The 23,095-nt window shown below is 38.6% G+C and overlaps 1 protein-coding gene across 2 annotated transcripts in view; it reads left to right on the forward strand.

Annotated features, from left to right (window-relative positions):
* The first annotated feature begins 949 nt into the window (after positions 1-949).
* The window catches only part of ANKRD10 (ankyrin repeat domain 10), a 37,125-nt gene continuing 14,979 nt past the window's right edge, over positions 950-23,095 (forward strand). The window contains exons 1-3 of one of the 2 annotated variants that reach the window (XM_030280167.4): positions 950-1,293; positions 6,857-7,009; positions 15,282-15,373. In XM_030280167.4, the coding sequence (XP_030136027.2) occupies positions 1,093-1,293; positions 6,857-7,009; positions 15,282-15,373 (446 nt within the window). In that variant the 5' untranslated portion in view covers positions 950-1,092. The remainder of the gene's footprint in view (positions 1,294-6,856; positions 7,010-15,281; positions 15,374-23,095) is intronic. The other variant, XM_030280176.3, reaches the window with a different exon arrangement.

Consider the following 23,095-nt stretch of genomic DNA (forward strand, 5'->3'; position numbering starts at 1 on the left):
CCAGCCACATCCTTTTACGTGTAAATCAGGTTTCAACATACACAAATCAGGTTTCAACATACACCAGGTTTCGCCTGCGAGGGTGGGGAGGAGTACTAATACAAACGTGTATACTCCAACAAATATTCAATATCACGTATATTATATTAGAAATGGCGCGAATTATATATACTACACATAACAGGTGGGTGAAATTATATTTAAACAATTGTACTCCTCATTATCATCAATTAAATTTTACTGGTGTCAGAAAAAGTGAACACAAGTTCTTCGGACAGAAAACAATTAGGAGCAACAGAAGCTCCTTAAAAATTCTGCGGAGCAAGGACTGATTTCTAGTTTAAACAGTTTAAATTAGGCACTGTCATTTTTACCACACTGACAGGGTTAGCCTTTGGTTTGCGATCCACTGAGCAGCACAAACCCATAGCGACCTCCGAGTGCTGCATCTGGCTGGACAGATGTACGGGAACAAGCACGGCGGCAGGCGCTGCCCCGCGGCTCAGCCCCGCCGCCGGCGCCCTTTCCCGGCGGACACACGGGCGGCGCCGGGCAGCACGGAGCGCCAGGCGGCCCCAGGCGGCGACAGCCGCTCCGCGCCTCGGACAAGGGAAAATGCGGGCGAGGAGAGGGGGAGAGAATAGCGGAATGGAGAAAGGGGAGGGAGAAGAGGGAGAAGGGGAGGAGGGAGAAAGAGGAGAGGGAACGTGAAGGAGGGAGAGGATGAAAGGGTGAGGGAAGAGCGTGTGGGGAGAGAAGAGAGAAGGGAAGAGAAGGCAGGAGGGAGGAAAGGAGAGCCGGGGAGAGGGAAAAAGGGATAGACGAAGCCGGAGGGGAGGGTGGGGAAGAGCGCTCCCCGCCGCGCCCCGCCTCACGCCGGCGGGCCCGCCCCGCTCCGGGCTCCCTGAGGGCCGCGCGGCCCCGCCTCCGGAGGGCGGAGCGTCGCTCGCGGCCCCGCCCCGCTCCCTTTGTGCCGGGGGCGCGCGCGCCAGCCGCAGTCGCCGTCGCTTCCCGCCAGGGCAGCGCGCGCCCGCCCGCTCCTCTTCCCCCTTCTCCCTCCCCCATTCCTTCCTATCCGCTCTCCCGCTCGCCATGTCGCTGGGAGCGGGCCCCGAGGCGGGCTTCTCCAGCGAGGAGTTGCTGACCCTGCGCTTCCCCCTGCACCGCGCCTGCCGCGATGGGGACCTGCCCGCCCTGTGCGCGCTGCTCCAGAGTTCGCCTCGCTCCGACCTGGCGGCCGAGGATTCCTTCTATGGCTGGACGCCCATCCACTGGGCCGCGCACTTCGGCAAGGTGGGGCCTGGCCGGGCTCAGCCAGCGGCGGGAGCGGGGGTGGGAACGGGAAGGAGAAGGGGAAGGAGGGCGCGATTCCCGCTCGCGCGCAACGCGGCGCCATCTTTGCCCCTAGCGCGCGCTGTGCCGGGAGGCGCCGCCGCCCCTCCTGCCGCTCCTCAGGGAATCGGGCGGGACGGGAGCGGACAGCCGTGCCGCTTGGCTCCGTTCCTGTCCCCGCGGTCAGCGAGGCGTGGGTGGCGCGGGTCACGGGGCTGGCGGCACCTGCCGTCTCGGCATCAGTCATCCCACCCCCGCTGCCGGCGGCAGCCGCCCCTCTCCCTCCCCGCTGCTTCCCCCGGTGCCAGCGGCGGGCTGCCGAACGGCGCCTAGGCCACCGGCACGGGAGCGAATGATGAGGAGCAGCCGATCCCCGCGGACACCCCCGGCGGACGCCGGCCATGCGGGCTGGAGGCACCGCCGCGGCACGACCTCTTCCCCGCCCTCGGCTGAGCCTCCTTCCATGCCGGCGCTCCCTGCCGGGGCGCCGCGCGCTTTGTCTGCGCGGGCTGGTCGCGCTCCGCGCCTGGAGACCGCTGTGTTGTGGTGCCCGTGTTATGGCAACCGGCTCGGTAGGAGTTCGGGTAGAAGGTACTTGTTGTGCTTGTAAGGCGCTCCCCTTTTATCTTCAGTAGGAAAAATAAATTGCGGTTCACACGTATGGAATTTTCTGCATTGGCGTCGTTGCATTGCAAAAAAAGACCGAAACATAAGAAGTAGCTACGATAACTTCACATCATAGAATGAGTGGTATTCTAATTTCTCGATTTTAATATATGCGTTTCCTGTTGCAGTATCTCAGACTATGCAGGATTCTAGGCTAGAGGGTTGGAATCTGTTTTTTTTTCCTCATTGATTTGCCTGAGTTCAGAATTCGAGGGTCTTTTGTTCTTGTTCTCCCTCCCATTTCTCATATACTTCTATTTGCTTATTGGTTGTGTGCCAGAGGAGGAAGATTGATGTACTTAGGCAGTTGTCATGGTTTGTTAAAGGGCATTAGGAGATGATTTCTGTAGGTTATGTTATCTTACCTACAGCTGCTTTTTCGAAAAGCTTTTAGAAGCAGCTTTAGCTAAGTAGTCTTCCAGTCCTAAAACAAAGGAAAACAAAAAACTCTAAACCCACAAAATTCAAAATGTAGCGTAGTCTTTTATCTGTTGAGAAAGAAGCTAATAATCTGCGCTCCGAAAAAAGTGCAGTGCCTTTATTTTCCTTGTGAAGTGCACTGGCAGGAAATATTAAGGTGCTAATTTACTAATTGGCCTAACAGTCTTCTGTTTCTTTTTTCTGTCTTGTAAGAATTTCTTTTCAGTATGAGCTTCTAGCAGTCTTGCTTTTGTAAGGTAGTAGTTATTGGATTATTGGATATAGATTTTGGATAGCATATGTGTTATTTTGTTTTTTTCCTTTAAGCATCTTCAGCTTTCTGTTGACGATCCTAGGTAGAGTGAGCTTTTGTGTGCATTCCAGTTTCTGTTGAAGAGAGTCTTGGGGAAATAGGAAACAAAGGGAACAAGTCGGCCTGGAGCATGTTGTGCTTGTATTTGCTATTTTCTTTTCTTAGGTATGGGCAAAATTTGATGGGTGGTGGTGTCACATATTGGGGGGAAATCTGACAGATTAAATGGGATTTACAAAGGTGACATCAGCTGTAGAATTTTGTTCATATGTTTTTTCCTAAAAACCATCAGATCTAGACAGCAATTTATGGATGCTACCTACATACTTTCTAGTTAAGTTAAGTTGTGTTCCCTTCTCAGAGCCAAAAACTGCACAGCACTTTGAAAAAGTTATATTAGTGTAATTGGATCCCAAACCTGACTGGCTTTGTGTTTATGTGGCATAGTTACACATGTACCTTTCACCAGTTGGCTGAGTGTTGCCAGCAGTGACACCGGAGCTGCTCAGATACATGTCTTACATTCATATGTATGGCATTTTTCTTTCCCAAATTCACATTCATCAGAAGGAAATGGAAAATTCTTCTGTTTCTCAAAGTACCACAGTTTTCAAATGTTAATTTTTGAAGTGTTGGTTAACAGTTACTGAACAGGTCTCTTTCTCTTCACTTCTTTGCTTTTCTAGATTTTGCAGGTTTTTTCTTTTCCTGAAAGAAATTATGTGATGACAGAACTTCATGTCTGCCTGATATAAGGCCAGGTATTAACATGGTCCACCATACCATTGCTTCTCACTGGAGCTCTGTAGGATGCTGAAAAGACAAAATTGATTTAATTATTTTCTGGAACTGCCTGTGAGCAATTAAACTAAGCCAGTTCATATATGTACACACGTGTGCCTGCACACACAGCAGGAGTCCAGGTTTGGTGAACTTTAAAGAGAATTTTCTTCCCCTCTGCCCGTGGCACAGGTTGAACATGGAAGATGGCTCTCCCTGCATCAAAGGGCAGTGCAGAAGGATTTTAGAGTAAATTATGTAGAGCTAAATTCTTGCATGCAATTGTAGATATGCTTCAGGAAGGAAGTAGTAGCAAGGGTCAAGTTTGTTATTAATGAATATGTGAAGGAGGAAAGGGGGCTTATGGGGGAGAAAATACTGGTGTAACACCAATACTGGTAAATATGGGGTCTCTTACAACTAAAAGCGAAAACACAGAATGCTTAAATAACTTTCTCTAAAACACACTGCTACAGTTTGCAGGTAATACTTAAAATACCAGCAAAGTCAATTGGAGGTGATGGATATTGCAGCTCCTGTTTCTAGTTCTAATATCTGGGCATTTAATGACAGTATGGAGCTCATTTTAGAGATAGTAGCAGGTGCAAGTTTACTTGCTGTGTTGAGTACCTTTGGTGGAGTTTGCATTTTCAGGACATTCCCTGACTGGAGAAAAGTGCTTGTCTGCGATGTGAATTAATTCCCATTAGAGTTTCTGTATTTTAATTGGAGTTAATTATATAGTGCCCTAAATTGCACTGGTATTCCACAGATTTCCAAGAAGATGGGTCAGAATGTAAAAATGCTAATAGTCTTAAAAAAGCTACGAGAGAGGTAGAAAATACAGGGCTTGCATAAAAAAATTATCTTTATTTTAATTCACTTTATTTTGGAATAACCTTAATTTTCCCTTTAATAAGCACTTGCAATTGAATTTTTATTTTCTCTGACCACATCTCTTTGCTTGTGCTCTTCACCTGCTTTTGTTTTTTTTTGTCATTTGACTGTTTACATTATAGGAAACAAAATAGTAGTAAATATGTTCTCTTTCTTTTGGAACAAAAGTGGTAGAGATAAACATGCATGTCTTCTGCTTGGTATTTTGCCAGTGTTGTGGCCTGTATATATAGGAGGCCTGTCTTTATTCAGGACATCAATTTAATCTCTGCTTTACGTTGGAAAATATCTACTGTATTAAATTTAGGTTATTTAATGAAAGTGGACCTGTGTATCCTGATCTCAAGAATAAATTATCAAATGAGGTATTGTTTTTTGTCATGTTGACTTTTCCTCTTTGTGGATGGAATTAATCTTGTTCTTCCATAATGTTTGAAGAAGCAGGTTTTTCTGACAGCCGTGATACAGAAGATCCATACTCAAGCTTTTAATGGGATTAAATATATTCATAGTTAAAGGCTGTACTCTGAAGCCAGAGTATGCAAAAAAAAAAAAAAAGAAAAACAATGTTTAAAAATGAAGTTGCATTGATAATCATGGTGTGTGGCCATCTTAGATTTAAGCAGTGCAGGATAGTGCTGGTGAATCAGTTTGTGTTTGTTCCTTTTCAGTTGATGTGCTGTAATGCCTGTCTAATTAAGGAATTCTTTCAGTCTGGTGCCTGTGCAGGAAATATTATTCTTTCCTGATGCTGTAATGCTTGTCTGGAAGTATTTTCAAATGAACTCTATTAATGTAATAAAGTATATTGTTCTAAAAACTGGCTGAAATTTATTTTTGCCTTCAGTTACCACAGATTAACCTCTTGGTGTAGCTGGAGGGGTGTTTTCCATCACATTACTTATTAATAAGGTACTAATATGCCAAGATCATGGAAAATCTTAGATTGGCAAATAAAAAATGTAGTTCAGCAGTCTAGCTATAAATTATAGTCTAGTTATAAATTTTCTTAAGTTATTGGATGTGGGTTTTTTCCCCAACAAAAGTGCTTGTTTACTTTTGAAAAGGTACTTTGGCCATGTTGTTTATGGAGCTAGATTAATTATTATGCAATATTCCAGTTTCCTCACCCTTACTTCATGCAGATAGTGAGTTCCTGGTACAACTGTGTCCAGCCTTAACTCCATTACAATACAAAAAATTACTTCTCTATATCTCAAAGGATAGGGTTCACATGTGTTTGAATTATATGGGGGAAGGAAACAGATGAAGTTGACAATGTATTTGCAAAGCTATTATAAAATACTTAATTACAGTGGTTGGTACTTCTATCTCACGTGTAATTCAGCAAGATCAGGAATTTGCAGGTTAAGAGAGGGAGAAAGACATACAGCAACAGAGAAGAATGTTATAATCCTGATGTTGCTGCTTCTTGCCGAGTCAAGCTGCCAGCTCACGTTCAGATGATTTTAATTGCTCCTTTATGGACGGGCTGTTCCACAGCTGTGGTGTGGCTGATGTTTTCTTTAATCGTGCTACACTGGGACACCCACAGATTTGTTTTATATGAACCAATGCCTGAAATATGGTGTAAGGGTCTTTGTTCTGCTGTTGCATTTGTGTGCAGTGGTATTTGTTTTCTATCCACGGTAAATGGATGCCTAGACTAAACTGTTTATTTCAGCATAGTGAGTTTCTTTTCATATCAACAAGACAATGTTGCTGTGTGACAGGAAAAGGAGTGTTGTTTTGTCTATTTTTGAAACTTGAGGTCATCGTAGCCCTGGTTTGCCTAGTTTCTACAAATGAGAAGTTATGAACCTTTAAAAATAGCATCTGGTTATCTGACACTTCTAGTTAGTATGATAGGAAAAAAGCATAATATAATTTGACAATTACTACAATTTTTTAAAACAAAAAAGGCTTTTATTATCTTTGTGGTGCCACAAACAAGCAGCCTGTTTCATTTTACATAAACTCTGCTGAGAGTGTGAGTCCAGCATCTATGTATCTCCTAACAACACTTTTGTTTTGGCAAATGTTATCTAATAATATCTGGTTAGTATCATGTTTGCTGGATCAGAGCTCTCCCCCTTTTTTTTGTCTTTCTTTCTTCCCTTTCTACCGTCTTGACAAAAGTGAACTGAATATCTCTTGTAGTTAGGATTGAAGTGTTTGTCCTTTTTACTGTTTTGTGAAATTAAAGGTGAAATTCAGCTTTGGAGGTGAGAATTAAGTACTTCTCGGGTATGTTCTATGACTGAGTGAGGAAGGAGTGAAGGAAGAGGGAGGAAATCTTAAATTTCATATTCTGTCTTGTTTTTCATTCATGTAGTCTTACTAGTAAGTTTAGCTCTTCTAGGTTTTATGTGTTTATTTAGCACATGCTAATTGTCATAGCACATCTGCGTAACATTTTTGGTTTTATTTTCCCTCATATCTTTAAAGCTGGAGTGCCTAATGCAGTTAGTAAGAGCTGGAGCGTCTGTAAATGCCAGTACAACACGTTTTGCTCAAACACCAGCCCACATTGCTGCTTTTGGAGGACATCCACAGTGCCTGAATTGGTTGATTCAAGTTGGGGCCAACATAAACAAACAGGTATGGATTAATGTGTATTTCACATATGCATATAGTTCTGCAAGGAGTGTCTTGATCCCTTTTTATGACATGTATGAGCCTTACATTAACATACAGATGCTTCATTTTTCACATCAGCTGAAGTCAAATGACTTATATATCAGTTACAGACATTTTACATTGCAGTAGGGGTAGGGCTAATAAATGTCCTTTAAGCCTCTAGGGGTTTGGAGGATATTTGTTTTAGGAATTGACATCTTGCTGCTTCTTGAACAAAGTGGTAATGTTGCCTTGGTGTTGGCAGCATTAGCAAATAACTGATATTGTAGAGCTGCTGCAGGGGCAAGAAAAAGGCTAGTGAGGAACATAATAAATATGATAAGAATCGAAAAATTTACCATTACGTACAGAACCATGAGACCTTTGTGGTGCTTCATGATTTACTCATACATCTAGCTAGTAAGAGCTGCCTGGATTTATTTTAAGGTTGCATCTGGTTTTATGTTGCTTTTCTTTTAGATTATTTCTAAAGCTTTCTAATAGCTTTCTGAAAATAAATGAGAAAAATATACTTGACTAACAACGAATGAATAGGTGATTTTAAAAGTTTTTTTTTTGCCCCCCCTTTTTTTTTTTTTACAATAACTTTAACTAGTTTTAGGTGAGTATGTAATTTATTTGGTAGTAGAAAGTGCATTAATATAGCAAAATTCCTTCAAAGGAGTACTGTACTCTGGTAGAGTAACAGAATCAATACTTAAAAACTATTATCATGTTTTTGAGGAAAACATTTAAAATACTGAATGAATCTGTCATGTATGCTTGTCATACATAACATCCTTTTTAATGGTAATCAAAAGTATTTTTAATAATATTCTGAGAGTAATTAATACTACAGCATATGCTGTTGTTAAAAGCTGTGGTATAACACAGCATCCCTAAAATGTCTGGCCTGTTAAATCTTTCGTTATACTTTTCTTAAAGTATTTAAGGGCCAGGCTGCATTTTATATGCAGTAGAGTTAAGCTAATTCTGCTGAAGAACTAAAACATTTGCATTTCTAGAGTTTGGTTCTTTTTTTTTTTTTAAGCTGTGCAAAAATAAGAAATGGGGAAGTTTGTGTTGAGTTTTCAGAAAAGAAGTCTGGTGCATTGAGAACAGCTGTGAGACACCAGGAGAATTGTAGAAACAATGAAGGTGGCTGGATGCAGAGGCTATAGATCGCATCTTCTCCTTGATACCTGACAAAAGTAACTTATGCCAAAAGTTATTGCTGCATAGTGGTAGAATCTTCAGAAGAGAAAATACAAGAACTATAAATGCATCTGGAGACCAGGTAAGATTGTAAAGAAATGGTGATTAGAGAGGAAACGTGGCATGCACAGAATAAAGGTATACAAATAACTGCTAAATGAGAAGAGAAGAATGAATGAAAGTGAATGAATGCGAAGAATGAAAGTTTCCAGCTATGAGGATAAAGAGAAGATCTGACCAGTGAGATTGAAATGGAGTTCAAGAACAAGCTTGATGTCCTGGAACATGATGAGGGGGAAAAAAAGTCACGAGTAGTGAGTGAGGTTGTAGCAAAGAAGAAAGTAGCAGCTAGCTCCCAGAAGAAGAGAAGAGTGTGGAGAGATCTCTCCATGGGCTGAGGGCAACATGCAGATGACTGTAAAAGAAGGCAGAAGACAGTATAATATGCAGTTAAAAATGGGCAGGAGACTCATTCCAGCTTAAAGAAGTTACTAAGGCAAGCCAGTGACTTAGGAGTCTGTATATTGCTGGCTTGTTGCCGGAGCAAATGGTCCTCCACATGGTCAAGTTCTCAGATAGTGATGACAGTGTCTTACAGACTTCTAGGGCAGACTGAGGCAGTGACAGACCACGGACACAGCACAGATGGGTGCTGAGAGCTGACACGGTGGGTGCCTTGTATGTCATTAATGCTAGGCTCAAGTTACACTTGAATGTAGTAACTTTTTTTTGCACCCACAAAATACTAATTGAACATTTGACCAGAGGTATTTTAAACTCAGTTCAGTGACAAAATAAGATACCTCTGCTTAATTAAAATGGTAGTAGAAACAAAAAAAGTCTCTTAAGTTTGTAGGCTAGAACTGGTCAGTTGCACTGTTTTCTCATGCAGGAGCACTGAAAGCTAGGCAGTGTGCCTTGGTGAGAACTAAAGCAGAAAACTCATCCCACAGATAGTTGGAATGTTTCATTCATGGCTATGTAAAGCACAGTGCATGCTTTGCTATCCCCAGTTCCCTCAGCTGTTTATTGAATTGCAGTCAAATTCTATTGTTCTTGTTTGATTTGAGTGCCTTAAATGATCTCTGTTCCTTATTTAACTTGCAAGCACTTTTAGATGGTCATCTAGGGCTTCCACCCACACTTTTGAGCTTTTGGAGCACTATTTCCTGATGTGTATTTTGTTTATTCCTTCCAGCTCGCTGACTGATGCTGTACTCCAAACAGACATAGTCACTGGCTAATGCTTGTGTGAGGACAAGTGTTCCATGGACACTGGATACAAAACATATGCTGAGAAAGATCTGGGAATACTTGATATTTAAACTAGTAAACTTTTCCTTCCAAACTGACTTCTGGTCATTGGCTACAGACTAACCCTTCACTTCTGGAAAAAGAAAAGGATAGCTTCTGAAAAGGAATCCACTCGAGTCTCTCAGTTTTACAGTAAACCTCCGGTACTCAGTAGAATTTGCATGCGTGCTTTCATATCTGCCCTGAGGTATTGTATTGTAGCTCATGCTGCCTGCCCTGAAGTTTAGGAAAACTTAAACATGTCTTCTCTTGTTGCTGGTGAGAGTTGTCCAGGACACTTCTCAGGCAGTGGCTATGAAGGACAAATGCTGAAAACTGCTTGTCCCAACTTCACTTTTCTCCCCAAATAAATTATGTGAATATATCCTGTGATGCCCAGCCCTCTTATGTAACTGTATGCGCTGGCTAGAATCACATCTGTCTCTAATCAGTGGGCAGTTCCTTGCTCCCAGGATCACCATATAAAAATACACAGGAGGAAAGCTGAAGTGCCAAGCAATGGTCTGTTTCTACCCATCAGTGTATTCAAGACAATGTCCTACTGTTTCAGATTTTTCTTTTTTTTCCCCTCTGTGGGCTGTGCCTGCTAATAGTGTGACTCAGGATCTGCATTTGGCTACCTGCCTGCTGTAGTTCACTGTAACAGTGCAAAGCAATTATCCTGCTAGTTTTCCTGAGGATTTTTTTTTTCTGATGCTTTATCCTTGTCACAACACAGATTGGTTCTGGGCTGTTGTATATATTAGATACATCAGATAAAAAAGTACTTTCTGATCTAGAAAGCCATTAAATTCATTTAAATATGTTTTCCCTGTAGCCTCAGCCTATTAAACATTTCTATTGTATGTTGCCTTTGTTGATTGGCCAAAAAAAGTGTTGTGTGACCTGTCATAAAGGGAAGGGAAAAGAAATGCTGTGCTCTTACAGGGGATGCAACTTACTATATGTGCAGTCAGTTCCCATCATATGCCAGTGGTGGCAGATCGTTTTAGGAGGGTTAGACTACCCATAGGAGCAAGAACTGTAAATAGGCTGATACCCTTGGGAGGAAGAAAATATTCTTTGGTTGTATTACAGTTTTTATTTTAAACAATGATTAGGTGTAAATCCAGATAAAAAGATTCTGTAAGTTCTCATTTGCACACAAAAGCCTTTTTAGCAAAGGAGGAAAACTATTCAGTGTTCTCTAGTTTCTACTTTCTAGATTCAGAAAGGATGGGATACAGGTTCTAAGAAATGTTAGAGATGAGTAGTGTTTAGAAATGTGATCATCTGCTAGAGGACTGAAATTCAGTCAGCTGAGTTAAGGAATGCAGTTAGTTTGCATTTCTTATCAAGTAAGGGCTTCTGTGTCTTAGTCAGGTATCACTACTAGAAGTATTTTAGAAGTGCCTGCACCGTGTTGAGGTTTAACCCCAGTGGATACCTAAGCACCACACAGCTGCTTGCTTGTTCCTCCACACAGTGAGGTGAGGGTGGGAATCAGAAGGGAAGTGTGAGATCTTGTGGGTTGAAATAAAGACAGGTTAACAGGTAGAAAAAGGAAACACAAAAATAAATCCAAGAAAATCAAGTGATAAAACATTTTTAAAACCCTCAGAGCACAAAAAGCTTTGTTGCTCACCACTACCTCACTGATGCCAGCCAGTGTTGGAGCAATGGCAGCCCCAGTTCTACTTGATGAGCATGATGTCATATGGTATGGCATAATCCTCTGGTCCATTTGGGTCAGTGGTCCCAGCTGTGGCACATCCTAGCTTACTCCCAGCTAGAACATTGGTGTATTAAAAACATTTTGCTGGTCACAAGCCCAAAACCAGGTACTATGAAGAAAATTAACACTAATCCAGCCAAAACAGTATACATAGTTGAAAGCTTTCAGTCTAAATATGTGGGGGAGCTTTTTATTTTAAAAATAAATTCCTGCAAGTAATTTGCTTTTGGTTGGGTGGGTTGTTTTGGTTTTGGGGGGTTTTTTATTTATTTTTTTGTTGTTGTGTTGGTTTGGTTGTTTTTCAGGGTTTTTTTTTTGTTGGTTTGTTTGGGGTTTTTTTTTGCTAAATGGAAGCAATGTAAAAGTACCAGTGAGTGAAATCAATTGAATCACTCAGGCACTTGGAGTTTGGAGAACCAAATAGGAAATGTGCTCTGAATTCGAGTGGACCATCCTCAAGCCAACAGAATTCGGGTCCCAGAAAGACACAAGGAGGAAAAATAGAGTAAAAAAAATGGCATTAGATTGAATTGAAAAAAATACCCATACATGAAAGAGGCCTGGGAAGAGAGTTTGAGAAAAGTATTTAATCAATAGAGGAAGTGTCTTTTGAGGTTAAGAGCATAGTGAGGAACTGGAAACTGATTACAAACTGAGATAGGTTTACTGATTAAAGCCAAAAAAAGCAAAACACTCTTCAGCCACATAAATAAAAAGATTATAAGGAAGGAAGCTAGATGTTTATTCAGTAAAATGAACTAGAAGTCAAAGGTAATCTAGTTATGACCCCAAGCTAGAGAAGACTGCCCTTGTCTGTCTGAAAGGGTAGCCATTCCTTTCCAAGGGAAAGGAGTAAGGCATTCAACAATGGTTGGAAAAACTAAACGTGTCTGTGATGGTTCATGAATTTTTTTGCCATTTCTTCAAGAGCACAAAATATTTAGTAACGACAGAACCAATCAAATGTATTATATTCTCTTGAATGCTAAATTAATTAAAATTAGTTTGAGTATTTACTCATTTATTTATGATGTGCCCTCTAGATTGGGAGACAAGTTTGGGCTGCTTGTGCAATGTTGCAACAGAGGGACAAGTTCTGCTCTAGTTAAGAAAGGCCAGTACAAGTCATTGATGCTTCTCTTCCTGGAATATTGTTACAAAAGGGATTGCATGAGACTCAGGATGGGAAGTGTGACCAATTTAAAGGACTATGAGGTGTTATCAGAGGTAATGAGGAATTAATAGAGCTTCTCAAAATAAAATAACTTCTTTTGTGAGATAAAAGAGATAGAGAAGAATTATCTTACATCAGAGAATGTGCTGATGGGCTGTACCCTGAACTGCTCTCAGAAACTTACTGGAAAAGAATGTTACTTTGTTTTCTGTTTGGTCACATTCATTTCAATTGTTGAATCAAAACAATTGTTCTGAGACTTACGCAGAGTACTTTTGTTTTCTTCTGTAAGCATTGAAAAATTTAAAAGCCATCTTTCAGTGGGATATGTTTTTTCTACGTATATTTCTTTTCTATTTAGTCTAATTTATAATCTAGAGAGAATTTCTGAGGAGAGCTAGGAAAGTGTTTCAGTGCAAATATATTTGGCCCCTTAGGAGAATTTCAAAGCAACATAATAGTAGGGATGACTGAAATTTGGGTGCAGTAATTAAAAGTAATGCAATAAAAGTCTAAATCTGTGTATTCTATAATTTTTAAAGCATTTTTTTTGAATTCTTTAACTTTAGACACATGGTTTTCTGGACCGGTGATTAAAAACAGCCCTTCTCAAGACATATATTCCCTTTTTTAATACTAATCTTTTCTGTTTGGTGATGAAAGTGGTGGCTGCTATAAGCTTAGCTCATTCTTCTAATGAATGCTGGGGAGTCCTTTTGCAAAGGTCTTTTCTCATCCTTTTTGTGTTTCCCACAGCAATGTTGGAATTCAGTTCTCTAGATATAATGGGCAGTGTGCCAGGTTTATAGGGCTAGGGGAGTTTTTGTTATCTCTGTCATATGCATGGCCAACTAACCCTAACCTGAACTTCATATTGAGTGATTCTCTTGTAGCTTGGGCTTGTAGGTACTAATGCTGACCAAAAGCGGCAAGTCACTTACTTTCTATACTTTGACCTCTTTAACAAAAGAGGGGAGGGGAGGACACAGTAACAGAATGATGAATAGAAGACAGCTTTTATGACTGGAAAATTTATTACCCAAAGAAATCTTTTCTGGATAAATTAGCCTTGAATAAATTTCCATGTATGATAGTTTAAAAAATGATATTCTCTCTTAAACTTTTTTCTCTTCCTGTTACTTCAGGGGAGGTTACAAATAGGAAAAATTTGCATAAACTTCATTGGAAAGCAGTCTTCTATCCATCAGCTGTAGACATCCACTTTGGAAGAAGGGCTTTATAAGCCCTTTTCTAATCTCTAAGATTTTTGCTGCTCTTTCCTGGGCCCAAACTTTGTCAGCCTCATAGTTCATAAGAAAGTAAACTTTGGTGCCATTAATTTTCCCTGCTCGGTGTGCTGGGAAGTTCATTGTTTGGCTGAATATATGTCTTAAGCACTGTTAAGCTGGGTTACCCTCAGTTAATTTGTAATTTGTTATAAAGATATTTCACCATGAAATAAAATTGTCAAGTAGAAAATTGAGAATACATACCTCATATCCAAAATTCATTTTCAAGTTATACTTACATGGTCTAAAAGATAGGATTAAATTTCTCAAAAGCTTGGCAGATGATTTAAGACACTTAGTAGCTTCTAGGTACTGTGAAAATATTTTGCATATATTCACATTTCAAGTAGAAGCTAAAGTCTAGCCAGTACTGTGGAGTTAGGCATGAACACTGTTGTGTGTAAACACTGGTGAATCAGTAAAGGTGCTATGTTGATTTAATAGGTAATGTTGATATTTTAATAAAAGGAACAGGGAAGCTAAACTGAGGCACATACAGTTAGAACATGTTTAATATCTGGAGCAGACTAGTGAAGTCCGTCAAAAGTTTGGAGACAAAAAGAAGGGGGAAGAAAACAAAGCCAAAAAAACAAACAAAAAAACATACCCTTGCTACACTGTGGAAGTGTTGAGGATGAATCACATTAACAGACCAGTAAAACCATTTACTTGGTACTCCAAAGCAGTGTTTCATTGCAGAGTCTTCTCTGTGGTTCTTAATACTGATGGTTAATTGCAAGTACTGAATTTCCTCTGCAGCCTGTAGATCATGATGCATGAATTTACCTGCTGCTTGCTTGGATTTGTAAAATTGTTGTAAATCCTCCCCGTTACCTGTAAGACAGTTAATGAGGAGGAGTTGCCTGAAAAGCAATACTCTACCCCCAGTACGTCTGCACATTTTGCAGAAAAATTAAAGGATTGGATGTGCTGGTTAATAATAATGGAATATAAATTGACAAAGAAAACCAGAAAAGACAGATCTATAGGATGTGAATCAATGTGTATGTGTTGAGAGAGATTTGGCCTGTCCTATGAACACTGGGCATACCTCTATTACAGTAGAGCTCTGCGTATGTGCTCCTGTCCTGCGAGTACTGATGGTGCAACCCTCAAGGACTGAGTCAGTGTGCCAGCAAAGACCTGAAAGCAGCACAGTCCCACAGACTCGGCCTTGCTGCTCCCGAGCTCAAGAGGGCTTGCGCAGTCCAGTGTGTTGGGAAAGGAGTGCCGGGAAATGAAGGTGTTAGAATAACGTGTTACGGTGGTGGATGTTGGGAGGATTAACCAGTTTCCTGAATATGGGTCTGCTGATTGTTGAGCTGTTGGATAAAGCTTATCTTGTGAGTTAAATGCCTTTAATGTTACTTGCTAAAAGTCTAATGTACTTGACAGCCAACTGCAGACTTTAAAGTAATGATCAAGTATCTGATGTATTTGCTAGCTAATAATAAATGCTGCTTTTAGATATCTGCTATCTTAATTAATGTAATAGTATTTTAATTTTTAGAAAGATTATGCTTGACAAAATGTAGTTTGTCTTTACAGGATTATGTTGGTGAAACTCCTATTCATAAAGCAGCACGGTCTGGTAGTATGGATTCCATAAGTGCCCTTGTGGCTCATGGTGCGCAAATAGAGTAAGTGAGGTATTTTTTTTGTTCTTGATTGTTGTGTGTGTAGCTTACTAACTTAGATGGGTAAACAGATACTAATTTCAGAATGAAAAGTCAAAACAGCAGACACATGATCCAAATAATAATGACAGCTAGACATGTTCAACTGTAATGAAACCCAAGTTATTTTGCATGTCTAGTAATAAAGTTAATCTTCCTTACATGATGCCCTTGTGCTACATTAGTGTTGCACATACATCTGATATAGTAAAGTATTTATTGTGCTTCTGTCAGATGACCCAAACTGTACACTTAATTCAGCAAGTAGTTATTTTTTACAACAAATCTACACCTTGCGCTGGTGAATAAATATAGAAAACAATGCAAAAGCAACATTATGTGCAAAACAGCAATTCACACACTTCACCATTAGTTTATTACTGTTTGTTAGTGTATTATGTATTTGCCTTGTTAACTTTTTTCTTTAAAGGTTTATGTACTGCAAAAACATTCAGAAAAGCTCACAAACTTTTGCAACTTACAGCATGGACAAAATGGATGCAGTTTTCACCTAGAATGTTGAGTATAAGCTCTATGGCTTATAAATAATATAAATACTTTAGCAATATGTTTAATTAGAACTAGCTTTATTATCTTAAATGGTAATTAGTTACTGTATTTTAACCTGCAGTATGAAACTTTGAAGTTGTAAGTGAAATAATAATCATGTAGTTAATTCCTTGTTTTACCCTTTGGTTTCCATCTTACTACTTTTGTAATGCTGCCTTGATAAATCTACCATAAAATTTAACTCTTTTTGCTGTGTCATAGAGTATTCTGGGAATATGTTGCCTTTAAGTTAATAGTAGTGAACTAATTGCTTTGTATGAAGAGATTTCTTTATAGAAAAATTAAATAAACTGTCTCAGTTATTGGCAAGCACACTAAATCAGTCTTAAATGTATAATTTCCCATTTTTCACTCACTTTTTGATATTCTTAAGATAAACTTGAAATTAAATTTACTGTGGAATTGAGAAAACCTTAATTATCATCATCAATTAGTATGTAATCTTGTGGTTTTAACAAAGTGGCCAACCAAAAGAAAAGTTGTGGAACTGTGTAAACAATGTGAAATGGGTGATACCTGTCTTTGACCAAAGCTATTTGCAGCAGAAGCAGTGTAGGTTTATAGCAGTTTTAATGAACAGGAAATAATGGGAATTCTCAGTTTTCTAACTTTGAATTCCATCTGTGTTTCAGATAGGTAATTAAACATCAGGTCCTATAATGGGAATGGAAAAATCAGGGATGCAAATGCAAAAAGCTTGTGAAGCAACCCAAGTTTAATCATTTAGAGAGTAAGGACTTGGCCCTGTCTCCTGAGGGAGTTAGCTATTTACTGATAGGGGTGAGGATTTTTTTCCTTAGAATCCAGTTTCCTGGTTCAGTATGTTAAATTAGGCCAAATCCATTTATATGTTTTTGACACTGATTAATTTTGGGTCATCTGATTTTGAAAGCTGGCCCTGTTTAATAGTTATGTAGAATTCCCTCGTTTTTGTAAAAATGTGAAAATGTAGATGCTCCGGAAGTTATGACTCCTTTATTTTATGACTTCAGTTAAAAGAAAAGGAGAGGGATTTCAGCCATATATTTGAGTTTGAATTTGTATATATTAACTGAAATTATAATTGACTGATAACTGATTGATAAAACCAAGGCAAGAACTTTATGAAATACGGAACTAAGCACTAACTAGAATTAAGCTGCTGGTCTGTACTGATGATTAATAAGTACTTTCTATTTTTACTGGGGTTAGATCTTCTAATCCATTTTTTTCTTTATTTCTTAGTATAGTTAACAGTATTGGAAGTCTAGTTTCGTAAGGATGAATGAAATATCCCTTGTGACTGCAAATAGTCAAGTATACTACTTTTACATTATATTTGTAATATATGTCCAAAATGCCATCATCCCTAGTTTTTTATAGCAAGTAGAACAGGGATGCTAAGGTTTCATTATTACACAAACACTAATAACCACTAATGTAATATTGCAAGAAATGTATTTTTCGTTAATGAGTGATTATTGCTGTTAAGATGAAGTAACTTGGACTAGAGAAATCTTGTTATCAGTATTTACCACATTTCTACTTTATTTCCTCCTTTGGTTATATTGGAAGACAAAGAATATTGATAGTATTCAAGGATAAAAGTAAGAATTTTAGTTTTAATAAAATAGCATCACTTGAATTTTTCTAGTTTACTGTATTTCAGGCTCGCTAGTATATTGCTTTTGCAGAGAAAGATAGGTTGTTGCAGTATAAATTTCATTAAACTGTTGCATTGTTTTCCTAATTGATGAGAGAGAATTTGGGTCTCTATTCCTTTGTAAATTTTTAATAATATTTAAAAATAATAATTGTACCCTAGTGAAAATATTTTGATTTTTTTGTGGTATTTACCTTCTCATTTTAGCTGAAGCATATTCTGTGCACAGTATGTCCTACAGCCATAAAAATGGTTGCTCCACTAACTATGGTATTCATGGACCCTTGAAGAGGGGGAAGCAGGTGGTCACAATGTCCTCATATGAGTGAAAAGGTTTGCTGTGTAACTGACTTTTTAATGTGGATAGTACCTTTTAAATTATCCATAATTAATGCTGGATTTTCACTAAAAGGCATATTAATGCAATTTATGTATGGTTAATTGTGTATTATTTATCATGGTGACAGACAAGTGTCCGCAGATCTTTATAGAGGAAAAGCCTTCTTGGTGCCATGTTTTGTTTTGCTCTTTTGCACTGTTATGTAAATGCTGTATTTCAGTGTAGTTATATAGATTGTATCACAGCATATATAAAAACACAAAATTCAGCTGTAAACACAGGACACTGCTGAATCAAAAAGAAACAGATGCAAGTATTGATTATCCTGACTTATTTCATGTCTGCTTGCATGTGGTGCACTTGTGCATTGTGTCCACTTATCTCTGAATAAAAAAATCTTCTGCAGCTGTCATTTAAGCAATTTTGTATTCCTTAGTGGCTTGATTTGGAGATAAGAGGGAAGTTTCAAACACTGTATTATCCTGGGATAGAGAGAGGTGTAACTAGTGAAATTGGTTGTGGCTTGGTATGCCCCCATCCAATTGAACATAAATTCTTGCTTGCTTAAAGATTTTATTGATCATGATATTTGAGTAGTATTCTAGAAGAGCTTTTTATTTGCCTGCCAGAAATCTTCAGGTTTGGGGTAAATTTGGGTTGTTTACCACGATGGCATATTATGAGACCATAAAGAGACCATTTCCTTTCTAGTTTAATATACTCTGGTCTCAAGGTTTGAGTAGAAGCAGTGGCATGGTGGGATAAATAAAACAGTACATCTGTTTCCACCAGATGACAGATTCATTCTGTGATGTTGATCAGGATTAGACAGACACTTCAGCCACCTTTTTGTTAAAGCTGTTTAGCATTCATCTGAGTGTGTAAATTCAATGCCAGAAACGTCCTATGACTGATACTAAGTTTTTCAGCAAGACCTTTATTCTCATTCTTTGACAGGGAATTACTTAATTTTGTTTCTTCTTTTCAAACTCATGTGTCACAAACTGAATTGCATTGTTGAAAAAGGCAATATTAATATCATTTTTCTTCTTCACAACTGCTCTCCATCTTCCAGAGCAGAAATCTGTCTCCTGTGATTTTTTTTTTAGTGCTGCTGGATTAGTCCTTTGTAAAATTCTTGCATTTCTGTTCCACGTGACCACTCTTGTGATAGCTCAGCTTTTATTCTTCTCATTTATACTTTTGAGATTTCTTGACTTCCTGAAAATCAGTCTCCTCTAGTGAAGAGACAGTGATGTGTCCTTTTCATGATAGCACAGAAGTCAGCCATTCCTTTGTGGTGCAAGCCCTCAGTTCCTTTTCAGTCTGGAGGGGAAGCTTACATGGCCTGTTCTCCTGAAGGGTCTCAGGGTTCAGAAATCTCCTGTCTTAGTTAATGGATATCTTCTTGATTTCTTAAAATCTTAGGAGCTGTTTGCAGGGTTTTAATGTGAGCTTATTTTTCTTGCCAACTAAATTAACTACCAAACTTTTAATATTGAACTGCACTCTGTTTCTGATGCTAACATACTTGTGAAGTGCCACAGCTGTGTCACCTCTTTACTTCAGAAGCTGTGTTACAGCATAGATTCAGTGTAGAAGAACCAACATCCTACTTTCCTACAGTCATTAAATTAACCTCATCTTGAGAGTAATGCTTCACAATCTTACTGATCATTTGGATTTAGGTGCTTTTTCAGCTAAAAGGTTCTTATCTGTTAATTAGTATATTAGTGCTTGTATAATCTGTTTGGTACTTTCCAAACTCAGACCACTTCATACACATTCTTTTTATAAACTGATTGCCTCCAGATACTAGTTAAACTGCTGGATTAATTGCTATTGTTGCATTATTAGACGTTGCTGTATAATTAAGGAAAATTATATGACAGTTTTTGTTTAATTGTATGTAACAAGAATTTTAAGGGCCGTCACTGTAGTATTCCTGTTGGGACTTTTTTCAGTATAGAGGATACAGGTGTTAGAATTTATTCCACCTTTCCCATTTTATATAAATTCTTCTGGGAAGGCAAATTCAAAGTGGCATGTACATTTCAGTGGTGAAACACTAATTCTCCTTCATAAAAACTGCAAGTAAAGCTTGATAATTTCTTCCATGTTTGGTTTCCTGTTTGGTTGCTATGGTTGTAGCAGTACTTGAGGTAGTTTGTAGGAGCTTGTGATTATGAAGTAGGGCAGTAATTTGGATTCAGTGTGAAGAAAAGGTTTGGAAAATACCAAAGCAGAATGTATATGCATGGGTTACTGATAAAAAATGAGAAAGGCTCAGTCTTAGAGTAAACCAGTCTGGAAAAATGTCACTTTCAGAGTTACTGACATTCCTAATAATTGCAGGAAGCTGAGGCAAACTCGTACCGCTGAATTCCTGTTCAGTTTGAATGCAGGTTATTCTTAGTGCGGGTGGAATAACAACAGTGATTACTGACATGAGCTGGAAAATAGCACAGAATATGAGAGGTTGTGCTTTTTATGAACAAAGTAAAATCCATCATTAAAGCAGTGATACGACTTTTTTGAAACATAGAGAGGAAATTCACTAGATACATGTGAGCTTGACAGTTTAGCTTATTCATTAGTGAGAAGCTTTATAGCACTGGTTTCTTAACTTTTCTTCAGTCCAAGAGAGCTCAGTAAAAAATACGGAAGTGTTTCCAAGACTTTTATATGCAGATAGCTCAGATTTCTGACAGGAATGTTTGGGGTTTTTTGTTGGGATTGATCTGCCTTCATGTAAGATATTGTGCTAAAGTTCATATTAATGTGTCCAATTTCTCTTAAGATAGATTTTTTTTTCCCCCTCTGCAAGATAAGCTATTCTGTTGCTGTTCTGGCTACAGAAACCTGGGTACAGTTAAGTCAAGTGGAGAAGCCAAAGTGTTATAAAGTGGAGCTTGACCGGAGTTAAATACAGTGAAAGAAACAATTATATCCCAAATACAGTAGTCTTACTAGTTCTGATGGTTACTCCAGATGCCAGTAGTGATGGTCTCTAGGGGTGCTGTGCTTGATCTGGCAATAGTTTTTGACAAGATGAGTGATGAGAGGTTTGTTTATTGCAATGTTTGCTCTAGCCTGCTGTGTTGATTTGGGTTTTGTTTGCTGGTTTCTGTCTTCAGTAAAGTTGTTCATAGACCAACTAGTACCTAGTAGGCTCTGGACAAAAAAACCCAGGAGGTAGTTGTAGTGTGGCTCAGAACATGTTGAGGGTGATCAGAAAAGTTTTCTAATGTGTGTCATGCAGTACTCATGTATCTCAGGGCATGGAGGCTTAACAAACCATGGAAGAGCTTTGGTAATCTTAACTTAGGGAAAATATTACTCTCCAGCTTCATTCTGTTTTGCTTGATTGGGCTCAAATATGTTGGATAAATTTTCTTATAAAGGGAGAAAAATCTTAAGTTTGAAAAACTTTTTGTGAAGCTCATTTAAACTGGTCTTATGCACTTCAGCAGTTCCTTAATCCAAAAGATTTTACGTCTGAGTAAACCACACCAAGTTATTTTTGACACCAGAAAAACCCCAACAAAACTGTGTAGTTTGATCGTGTCCCTATGGGAAAATAATGAAACCATCTACTACTTAGAGTCCTTTCATTCTTGATTTTTGCCCTTCCTTTTGGCACAAAAGTACCTTAACATTTATTTACTTCTTCATTTTTATTTCCAAACTTCCACTGTCAGTGCTTTTTGTTCTGAACAGCTTGAACTTTCTTTCAAGTTTGGCACATTTGAGAGAAACTTGCTTCCTTCATTTCTCTAATTCTAATCTACCTTTGGGTTTCATTTGCTATGCTGAGGAGAAATAATGTCATTTTATTTGCTACTAGACTCATCTTGGTGGATATCTGTGTTGCAAGGTTGTTTGATCTTTTCAAGTCAGAGTTTGCTCTGAACCTGTCCTCAGCAGTTTTCCATTACACTTTCTTCATTGTTAGCAACTTTATTTAGCAATTCTTTCTCTGTTTCTAGAATCATGAAATTAACAGCAGTGATAGTTCTCCTTGTATTATGGTTGGCTAAGTAACTCTTACATTCTCTTTGTGTTTAAAGTGGCTGCAGTACTATAAAGATGCTTATTTGGAATTAAATTTCACTAGTGATCTAAGAAATACTTTCATTTTAGTAGGAAAGGTCTTTTATGTTATGCTGTATTGCAATCAGACTCTTGTTTCAAGAATTGCCAGTCTTTCCTACCTTCCCTTTGTGAAATGTTATTAGGAATCACTTCTTGAATAATGAAATATTAATATAAAAATATTGTCGCTGGAACCAGGCCAAGTCAAGCATATATTGATCAGGGAAAAGTGAATGTTTTGTACAAAAGGTACTGAAAATGAAGTCCACTGTTTGAGCTCTTTAGTAAAGCATATAAATGGGAATACAGATACAACAAAAAATCCTGATGGTGGTGTTTGTGGTAACTGAAAGTTGCCTACCATGGTTAATGAATTCTTTCTTCTGCCAATGTTTGCTCAATCAGGAGTTGAAGTGTCTAGGAGCTAATTATAGCTGCATAATTCATAGTGAACTTGATTTTCCTGTGGAGAAAGTGGCTTCCCAAAACAGAGTCCTTCTGTTCAGTATATTCCTCTTGTTAGGATTTTGGATGATGTTCTCAGGAACTCTACCACTGGTTTTAAAAGTGTAAAGTAATTTCAGCTGCCAGATGCTTTGTTGTGAAATAAAAACTTGGCACCAACTTGTGCTTTTGTAGATGCCCAGTGTGTAATTCTAGCATGAATTTGTATAGCTGCCCCAGCAGTGACACACATCTGTTTAGTTAAGATTATTTTTCTCTTGATATCTGGAAGAAAAAAGTTTGAAACCATTTTATAACTTCTGTATTTGGACACCAAAGGGTTAAAACACCTAAAGTTTAGTATTATAAAATAATTTTGCTTTAGGAATTTTAGACTAGTATACTACTGTTTATATAGGAAACGATTTTTCTCACTGTGAGCGTTTTAGTGTTCTGATCTTTTTTTTTTTCTCTTTCTTCTTTTGTTTTGTTTTAATCCTTGTATCTGCTAATTTTTGTATATAGGAATAGCTACTAATTATTTTGAGATGCAGCCTACTAAATTTAAAGTAATTGAAGCCATGAGTTGACCGGT

Source organism: Taeniopygia guttata, chromosome 1, assembly GCF_048771995.1.
Source record: "Taeniopygia guttata chromosome 1, bTaeGut7.mat, whole genome shotgun sequence".
Classification (NCBI taxonomy): Eukaryota; Metazoa; Chordata; class Aves; order Passeriformes; family Estrildidae; genus Taeniopygia; species Taeniopygia guttata.